This window comes from Chrysochloris asiatica, unplaced genomic scaffold (assembly GCF_000296735.1).
Source record: "Chrysochloris asiatica unplaced genomic scaffold, ChrAsi1.0 scaffold00086, whole genome shotgun sequence".
NCBI classification, from domain to species: domain Eukaryota; kingdom Metazoa; phylum Chordata; class Mammalia; order Afrosoricida; family Chrysochloridae; genus Chrysochloris; species Chrysochloris asiatica.
In genome coordinates this window covers 8,338,188-8,348,343 of record NW_006408604.1, presented here as the reverse complement: position 1 = coordinate 8,348,343, position 10,156 = coordinate 8,338,188, and the positions used below count along the sequence as shown (strand labels likewise).

Genomic DNA, 10,156 nt, shown 5'->3' with positions numbered 1-10,156 from the left:
CTGTGACAGACAGGACTGACTTCCAAGGCAGGAAAGATCATATATGTGTTCAATTTCCCCAAAAAATTTTGCAGAGAGAACTTTCAAATCTAAAACAGAAGCACTGAAGGGATTGGTCAACAGTCCTAAGTGGTCAAAAATGAAATATTGTCTATGAAATACAAGCAACTACTATCCATACAGCAAATCCCGAGGGCCAATTGGATCTAGAGGGTAATCAGGTGACTATTCTGTAATTCCTTTTGAGGACTGTTCTATTGTATAATGGATCAAATTTACAATTAGACATGAACTCTGTCCAAATATGGAGGTACAATTTCCAAATTATATAAACATGCGGAGCAGATGTGCAAGAAAAAAAAGAGGAAGCATAATCTGGGGAATATGGAAGCCGAGTATAAATTGAAATTCTTTGGGGTTTCTGTTAGCATTGTCAAAGGAATCCAAGAAAGACTTCTAAGAGAATTTTGAGAACAAGAGTAAGAAAATAGGAGAATGAGGGAGGCAGAGGGCACTGGGCTGTGTGGATGGCAGTTCCATCTCTGGCACGTGACAAGGGCTTTGCAGCAGTTCTCCCAAAAGGAAGGAAGGTAGAGGCGTCTAGGTGAATATGTGTCCCAATCATAGATTTGTTCACGTGGCTTCTCTGACTTCCAGAATGTCTGTTGTTGTTAAGTGTCAAACTACCTAAGGTTTCCAAGGAGTAACTGGTGAGTTTGAACCACCGACCTTGGAGTTCAAACTGACCTTGTGGTCCAGTGCTTATCCTTCATTGTCAAGTATATAGTTACCTTTTTTGACAACTTTACATCAGAAACAGTACTTACATGATCTCACTTAATCTTCCCCAAAACCCTAAAGGGAAAGTATTATATGATTCATTTTATAGATGAAATGAGGCCCAGAGAGATTATTGCAATTTAAGCAAAGTCACACAGACAATATTGTGGGGCAGGAATTTGAAACTGAGTCTGTCTGATTGTAAGGAGCTGATACTTGTTACATCGTCTTGTCTCCACTAAGTAATTTGACAGAATAAGGTTACCCAAGACACTCATTATGGGATTTTAGAGCATGTGGTAATATGCCGTGGCTTCAGTTCTGATGCACAAAGCCCTGGATCATGTTTCTGAGGCTGTGAATCTTTACAGGAGCAGAAAGGCTCATTTTTCTCCCTCAGAGTGGCTGGGAGACTCAAACTGTTGACCTTGCAGTTAGCAGACCAACTCATAACCCACTATGCTGCCAGAGTAGAAGGCTCCTTAGTAGTGTTGCCAGGTGAAGTAGAAGATGCCCAGTTAAATTTGAATATCAGATAAACAACAACTCCTTTTTTAGTATAAGTACATTCCTGTGAACTGACTCGACAGCACTTAACAACAACATATTCCTATACATTCATATGGGGCCTTGGTATTGCACTGTAGGATAAGCACTGGACTGGTAACTGCAAGGTCAGCAGTTCAAACCCACCAGCCAATCCTCGGAAACCCTGTACAGGGTCACAAGTCTGAACCAACTTGATGGCACACAACAACAATACATGTGTACACTAAAAATTATTTGTTGCTAAATAGAATTAAAATTTGACTGGATGTCCCGTATTTTTATTTGCTAAATCTGGCAACCCTAATCCTAGTCAGCTCTGCAGGAAAATTTGTAGTTTCTTACTACTTTGACAGACCTGAATAGTTGAAAAACTTGATCTAAGAGAAATTCTCTGCTTTTCCTCTGTGGCTCTGGCAGAGATGAAATATATCAGTTTGTGGTGGTACATTCTGGCATCATGTGGCCCTTGGCTGCCTACCACCAATTCCCATACACCCAACCATCCTGGGGAGTGGACACAAGACTTTCCTGTTGATCAGAGCTGGAGAGGGGGCCAGGAGAACAAGAAATGGATTCAGTGAGAAGAGTTGATGGCTCATTTCCTAAAGCCACTGAGGGCTTTGTGAGGTGAACACCAGCTGCTACGTTCTCTGTGGTTTGATAGAGAAGTCACCGGGTCAGGGTTTCATGGTCCAAAGATCAGAGCAGTAGTTCAATTTATTCGTTTGTTTATCCATTCTCTTATTTAACAAATATATATGGAAAATCTACTATGTCCCAGGTAGTGGTCTAGGTTCTGATGCTGTGGAAATGAACAAAGATGGAAAAAAGTGGTTTTATGAGGCATATTACAGGGGTTATCTATAGCACGAACAAGTGATTCAGGCCACGGACCAGGTCCACCATCATGGTCCCAGCTCAAAGGTTAGCACATATCTTTTCACTGGCAGGAGAGAATAAGAGTGGTACTTGGAGAAAGAAAACAAGGAAAAAATGTATCCTTTAAAATAACAATATAAATCTGATTTTGAAAGAAATAACAAAATATCGATGAAGTTACACAGCGTAAGATTTGAGGCATGTGGTGTGTGGTGAGGAAAGAGAGATATTGTTAACTTAGGCCAAAGATTGTCAGGGAGGAATGAAGCTAACAAAATTAGCATGAATACTTAACAAATGATATAAGGAATTCTATACAAACAAAGATACCACAAAGTAGATTATAGAAAAGATTATCTTTGGGGCCTTTCAGAATCTTCCTTCCCAGGGTAAGAATTTTTAGTGATTGAAAAAGAGAAAGGGGGAAAAAAAAAAGCATATTCCTTAAAAATATATATCTTTAGCAATGATTTACTTTAATTTGCAAATGAAGAATGACAATGTACATTTCTGCAGTCAAAATGAAATTCTGGGAAGACTGAGCTGAACAGGAGAAAAAGCTGAAATTTCTGAGAAATGTCATGCTAAAGAGCCTCCTAAATGGAGAAAGAGTTAAAGCACTATCCTCCTGCACTAACTTTACTTTTTGAAGGTATTTCTTGGATGAGCATTTTGAATATATTTATGAGTGTTGGTAACCCTGGTTCTGAGTTCTTCTGGCTAGATGCTTACATTGTCATCCTTGAGAATTAGGAGAGAAGTCTACTCAGCCTGTGAAGATGCCATAAAATGTCTATAAAGAACTGCTAATGCATGGATAACCCTTAGTTGCTACCAAAAGGTTGGTGGTTCAAACCCACCAGCAAGTCCATTGGAAAAAGATGTGGCATTGGCTTCTATAAAGATTACAGTCTTAGAAACTCTGTGGGGGGAGTTCTACTGTATCCTGCAGGATGTCTGTGAGTCAGAATTGGCTCAGTGGCAGTGGGTTTTTAAATAAAGAACTAAGACCATAAAATGTGTTCAATAAACATTTGTTTGTTGTTTAGTGCCGTTGAGTTAGTTCTAACTCATAACAACCCTGTATAGGGTTTCTGAGGAGCTACTGGTGAATTTTGAACTGCCAACCTTACAGTTCAAACCAACTTTGAGGTCTAGTGCTTATCCTACAACATCATTTTGTAGTTGGATGGAAGAATATATAAAACTTACAGAACATAGAAAAGTTCCTATATGGGGCAAATGGTTAATGTGATCTGCTGCTAGCCCAAAGATTGGAGGTTCAATTCTACCCAGAGGCACCTGGAATAAGGGCACGGAGGTCTGCTTCTGAAAAATCAGGCATTGAAAGTCCTATGAAGCATAATACTATTCTGACACACATGAGTTTGCCATGAGTTAAAATTGACATAACAACAGCTGCTTAAGAACATATACGAGAGTGGTAAAAGACTATGGATATCAATTAGATTATTTCCCTCTCTTTACAGATGGGAACATTGGTGATCACAAAGAAAATCAGTGGCAATCTACCTGGATTTTTTTAGTTTTCATGAATTGTCAGTTTACACTCCACTGATTATAAAAAATTATCATCTTTTTCTTAAAAATCCCATTGAAAGCTAACTTCTCCCTTTTGTATCAACAAAAACACTGAACTTTTCTAGCAAAGCGTTTTTCATTGCTGCTTTATAGTGAAAGTCTAACTAAAGATCCCTTTATCTTAAAGAATCTTATTTTCTCTCATTTACTGTCTAAGGCTCCTGAAAGGAAAACATCAGCTACCCAAGAACCATCAGAATGAGTGACAATACTGCTTTGGTTCCTCCAACTTCAAACCAGGGTCCCACCACCCCACGCAAAGGCCCACCAAAGTTCAAGCAGAGACAAACCCGTCAATTCAAAAGCAAACCTTCTAAAAAAGGTGTGAAAGGGTCAGACTAAGATGAAAAGAGATTTTGTATTGTTCTTGTACTCCTTACGCCTCCCCCCACCAAGACTGCTTTGGTTTGGAGGTAGTAATGCTTATAATATTTAACAGACTTACAGAATGTCCACCCTGTCCTCTGTTTCCCTCTCTAACTCAGCTTTGCTGCATCATGTCTTTAGCCCTGGGATTCTATCTCCACTCCCAGGTCTATGGCCAAAGTTAACCTGGCAAATGGGTAATACAATCTCCTCGGACTTGGCCTTCTAGTTTTTTTGACTGAATGTTCTCCTTAGTCCACACACCCTGTGCTCTATTCTAGAATGCAGAACCTCAAGTCTTTGTACCAAATATAATGTCTGGTACATCGTAGATGTTTAGTAGATGCTTTTGGATAAGTCACTGAATTCAGAATCAAATGATGAATTAATCATTATTTAATGCCTTCCATATTACTTTCTCATTCTAATTTCTATTTTGAAAACTGAATCTTGATTAAATTCTTCCACTGGTAATTCTTTTTGGCTCTTGTCTCAGACTAAGTTTTCATAGGGGACAAATAGCTCTCCAGTGGACACATTGTATAAATCCTGCTTGTGTGCCATTTTCTCTGATCTGTTGTTGTTAAGTAAGGTGGAGTTGGTTCTGACTCATAGTGACCCTGCACAGGGCTTCCAAGGCTGTAAACCTTTACAGGAGCAGAAAGCTTCATCTTTCTCCCATGGAACAGCTGGTAGTTTCGAACTACTGACCTTGAGGTCAGCAGCCCGATTCATAACCACTATGCTACCAGAGCTCCTTTCTCTGACCTGTTGTTGTTGATAAGTGCTGTTGAGTCGATTCTGACCCATAACTACATTGTAAAAGGGTTTCTGGGGCTGTAAATCTTTACGGAAGCAGAAAGCCTCATCTTTCTCCCACGGAGCCCTAGGTAGTTTCAAACTGCTGACCCTGAGGTTAGCAGCCTGATTCATAACCACTACGCTACCAGAGTTTCTGCAAACTACAGGTGTTTTACAAACATAAAAACCTAAACTTCTTGTTCTTTCCCTCCCTGGAATCAGGAAACTCTCCAAATGAATCAATCTGTCCAGGGTCCTTTTATTCTGATCTCAGTGAATTTCTCATTTATTTGTTTGCTTTTCCATAGGTTTGGTGATGACATTCCAGGCATGGAGGGACTAGGAACAGGTGAGCCATCCAAGGGTTTAAGTGAGGACTTGAGTCTTGGGAAGTCTATCTCTTTTATACTTAAAGCTTCAAGAAACAGTTGAAAGTTTTAAGAAATAATTTATGCAGAAGATTCTTCGAGAACATAGAAATGTATGTGTTTAATTCAGCTTCCTAAGTAAGTAAGTGTGTGACTAGATGCAAAAGACCCAAATAAGTAAATTAAATAAATCTAGTTAGGCTCAAAGTTTAATGAACGGGTCTTGATTTGTTCAACCACTTGTGAGAGTATATAATGGTGAAGTGTAAACCTTCCTGGGAGAAAGACTGTCAGAGTCAGTATAGCCCAAGCTCTTTTTTTCTTTTTTCAGAAGAGAAATCTGAGACACAGAGGAATTTAATCTGAGGCCACTAAGTGAGCTTTTGGAAATAAGGGTGGGGCCTTGAAGATTTTTCCGTGCCTCCAGGCCAACCACTCCCTGTACGAACTTCCTCTTTTTACATGTTCTCTACCACTCAGAAGGGGGCCATTGTTAAATGGCTGCTCTCCAAGTAATCCGTGTTCTTACCAGGCAATTCTCAGTGCAATTGCTTTGTTTTGTTGCCACTCATGGGATCTTAAATAAATTATTCCAGTCCCTTCATAAAGTTGATTTGCTATTCTTCTAAAAACACTTCCGTATTTTGTAAAGTTCTATGTTGTTGTTAAGTGTCCTTGAGTTGATTCTGACCCATAGCAACCCTGTATAAGGTTTCCTAGAAGCAGCTGGTGAGCTTGAACCACCGACCTTGCAGTTCAAATGACTTTGCAGTCTGGCGCATTAACCCACAGTGTCACACCAGGACTATACGACCAGCAAATTCACTTTAGACTCTGGAAGCTATGCTTAACTCTGCCAAAGTATTTGGAAAAGTCAAGAAATTTATAGTGAAGGAAGGCTTGAAGCCTCTTGACCTGGGACCTAGGCCCCTCTCTACAGCTGTGTGATTTTCTCGCCAGTTGTTTAAGTTCTCCAAGGAATGGCACAGTGGTTAAGTGCTCAGCTGCTAAAAAGTCAGCATTTTAAGCCTACCAACCACTCTGCAGGAGAAAGTTATGCCAATCTACTTCTGTAAAAATTACAGCCTTGGAAAACCTATGGGGCAGTTCTGCACTGTCCTATAGGGTCATTATAAGTTGGTATGAACTTAATGGCTGGAATGAGTTTAACATCTATATAGGTGTCAGTCAGCTTCTGCATAACTGGGGGATAATATCTTGCCTGAAACAAAGGGCTGAATTGGATAAAGTCTTTAGATTACCTGTAAGTGTCCCAGTGTGGTACTGTAGGATAAGCACTGAATTGCTAACAGCCAGTTCTCAGAAACCATATGTAGGGTTTCTATGAGTGGGAATCAACTCAATAGCACTTAACAACAACACACCGTTGGATATAGATATTTCAAAATATGAAGTAAATGAAGAAGAAGTTAAAGAAGCTTAAAAAATCTATCTGGAGGGTAAAGGGTTAGGAAACTGGATTTCCAGACCATAGGGGTTTTGTGAAGAGTATCCATTTCTACTTTTAGCCTTTGACCTGGCTAGAATTTACTTCTTAGTGGCTTGGGGAGACTCTGTATCATCAATGAACCCATAGGGTGGTCTCATTAAAAAACTGTGGATTACCTCCCCAAAGAGGATGCTAAATGATTCCAATAGAGATTCTTGAGGGCTATGTTCTAGGAGAGACAGAGCAGTGCAGAGGAAAAATAAATGATTGTCGAATTTTTCCTAGACTGCAAGACTATTCTAGATTGCCTCCTAGTCTCTGCCTGAAAGATGTCTTTTTGAGCAGAAGAGAAATCTGAGACATAGAGGAATTAAAGTGGCAATCTGAGGACACAGAGTGAGCTATTGGAAATAAGGTGACATTGGCTTCATGTTCCTTTTCCCTTTCTTGCAAACATTACGGTGATTTGTCCCTGGGAAGCTTTCAGTCACCTGGAATTGCATGAACTAGCTCAGTTACTTTGATTTTATTTTATCCTATTGATTTGTCAGAGTCTTGAAATTCAGCTGTTTGGAAGTGGGGTGTTATTTTTTTCATGACTTACTTACACAGTCATTTCCCATTAGCTTTGCTATGAGTACTCCTAGTGTAAAATTCTGATTTGCAGTATAGCTCAGATGAGAATAGTAGACAAGAACCTACTTCTGTTGGAACATTTCAAAGTTTGCCACCTTTTCCTACCAGTTGGTTAGAAGCAATATTTCTTAAGTTTTGCTTATTTGTAATATCCTTCACATCTCTATTTGCTTGATATTTATTATAATTAGTAGTGACTTTCCAGATATGACTTAGACCACTTCCTTCCCTTTCTCTTTTAAATAAAGGAGATGTTACCTCCAATCTTATGATGAAGTAGTGTTGAATGTTAAATGTAAACTCCTGTCTCCCTATTCTGAGAATCAGTTGAACAAAGAACTGGTATGCTGGAAATAATCACAATACATGCAGAAAAGCAATTAAGAGTGAAACCCTGATGCACTTGATAAATTTGTCAATCGTGGGTCTCGATTTTATTGAATTAGGTTATTTCTGTGTTCCCATAAAGCTTTAAATTTGATGGTTCTAAATTGGTGGCAGACTAATGATTTAAGTCGGAAATCTTGATACCGTGAGCCCTGGTGACCTGGTTCAGGAAGTTTCCTTTCACAGCATCCCCTCAATGAAGTGATTCCCTCCAGTGTGGAAGGTGAGAGTCACAGGTTGTGTGTGTCTACACTGACTCTCCTAGTGCACAGTTATAAGAAGTTATCTTTAAACCATCCATTGCAACAGTTTATATATTGTAAAGTTTAGGCTTGGAGGCAAAGGATAGATAATTGAACCCTTCAAACAAAATGATGGATTGCTTCACCCCCTGGACTTGTGTCAAATGTAATGTGCAAATAACTTTCTTTCCCCAATGCTTTCAAAGCACTTGTGCAATAGAGATGCTGCCTTAGTCTGACTTGCATACTTTAGGACTAGCAGTGTTAGTTTCTTCATTCGTTTTGTAATCGGTGGTCAAAGAATGTGGTAAACTAACTGAAAAGAGAGACAGGATGATAGATTGGAAAAAGATAGAATTTCTAGTTCTGGCTCTGCCATTAAATTGTTATATAATCTTAGGCAAAAGCTTACATTCTGGACACTTCCATTACCAGAATTAGGTAATCTAATTAGATAAGGTTGCTGGTAGTTATAATTCTGTGATTTTGTGAATTCAGTGTCTGAGCATGAGAATTAGAGGAGCTCAGCACAGAAGACAATCTATCTTCCTCTGTAGTACAGTAAACTAGACTCTGTGCTATTTTGCACAAACCACCAACTTACCTGAGGTTAGAAAACTAGAAGCAAAAAAGGAAAAATGTAAACTGAGACATGACGTACTAGGAAGTGTAGCAGTATGTGGGCTTCCTCCTTTGCTAGGCATTCCTGCTTTCATCAATGAGTCCTCTTTCACTCCTGCCAAAGAGGGCCCTGGCCTTTTGTGTCAGCTGCTCCACTTAACAGCCAATGCCTCTATCTCTACTTGTTCATTCCAGTGTGTCTTCATTTAGGGAGGTCTGGATTCTACTTCAGTTGGATCAGACTCTGGACACCATTTGGTTTACTTTGCAAATGTTTCTACTATTGAAACAAAATGCTGATAAAACAAGATATGACCAAAGCAACATATCCAATCATTAGAAGGGAGAAGGGTCTAGAAACCATGCTATATGGCAAATGTTGAAGGAACCATAATGTTTAATCTGGTGGAGAAAATGATAACTGTCAGAAAATATTTGAAAAGTTCTAGAGAGCAAGATAAAAAAGACCTATTTAGTTTAAGATTCCAGTAGAGTGGTAAGCTATATACAGCATTGATGGCTCACACAGTTAAGCTTGGAATTCTTATCAAAATGTTGGCAGTTCAAGCCCATCCAAAGGGCATTCAGAAGACAGACCTGGTAATCTGCTTCTACAAGGTCACACTCTTGAAAACCCTGTGGAACAGTTCCACTTTGCACACATGGGTCATCATGTTGAAGTAGACACAATGGTAACTGGTTTGGTAGTAGATATACTGTAAGGTCCCTTCAAACGATTGGATTCTATTATTTTTCAGTTTTAGAAGAAACACTTGATTTCTAAAGCGCACTCATATGAAAATGAACACGGGCATGCTTAAAACCTTCAAAAGTGATTCTGAGGCAAACCCAGAGAGTGGAGGAAGACAATGTTACATAGCAACAACAAATAGGAAGAACACGATGAACAAAAGAGAAGAATGTTGTTTCTGTTGTTGTTGTAAGGTGACATTAGGTTGTCACCGACTCATAGTGACCCTATGCACAACAGAATGTAACACTTCTTGGTCCTAGGCTAACTTCACAATTGTTGCCATGCTTGAGCCCATTGGTGCCGCCACTTTGCCACTCCATCTTGCTGTGGTCTTCCTCTTTTTCTCTGACCCTTCATCTTACCGAGCATGATATCCTGCTCCAGCAACTGGTCCCTCCTGACAATATATCCGAAGTATGAGAGATGAAGTCTGGCCATCCTGGCCTCCAAGGAGCACTCTGGGTGCACTTCTTCCAACACAGATCTGTTTGTTCTTTTGGCAGCCTATGGTACTTTCAATATTCCCCTCCAGCACCATAACTCAAATGCATCAATTCTTCTATGATCTTCCTTATTCACTGTCCAACTTTTGCATGTTGTTGATAAGTGCTGTGGAGTTGGTTCCGATCCAACTCCATATAGCAACCCTATATATGGTTTCTGAGGAGCAGCTGGTGAGCTTGAACTGCATACATCTGAGGTTATTGAAAATACCATGGCA

At 39.6% G+C, this 10,156-nt stretch overlaps 1 protein-coding gene across 1 annotated transcript; it reads left to right on the top strand.

Annotated features, from left to right (window-relative positions):
• The first annotated feature begins 4,008 nt into the window (after positions 1–4,008).
• On the top strand, positions 4,009–7,319 carry PDE6H (phosphodiesterase 6H, cGMP-specific, cone, gamma). The gene is made up of 3 exons (XM_006866067.1): positions 4,009–4,142; positions 5,286–5,326; positions 7,249–7,319. The coding sequence occupies exons 1-3, from the start codon at positions 4,009–4,011 to the stop codon at positions 7,317–7,319; spliced, it is 246 nt and encodes an 81-aa protein (XP_006866129.1).
• The last annotated feature ends 2,837 nt before the right edge of the window (positions 7,320–10,156 follow it).

Excerpts from the sequence above, each read along its gene's own strand:
- PDE6H (XM_006866067.1), top strand. The coding sequence starts at position 4,009 with ATGAGTGACAATACTGCTTTGGTTCCTCCAACTTCAAACCAGGGTCCC. Across the intron at positions 4,143-5,285 it reads TCTAAAAAAGGTGTGAAAGG|GTTTGGTGATGACATTCCAG; the intron begins GTCAGACTAAGA and ends GCTTTTCCATAG. Across the intron at positions 5,327-7,248 it reads CATGGAGGGACTAGGAACAG|ACATTACGGTGATTTGTCCC; the intron begins GTGAGCCATCCA and ends CCTTTCTTGCAA.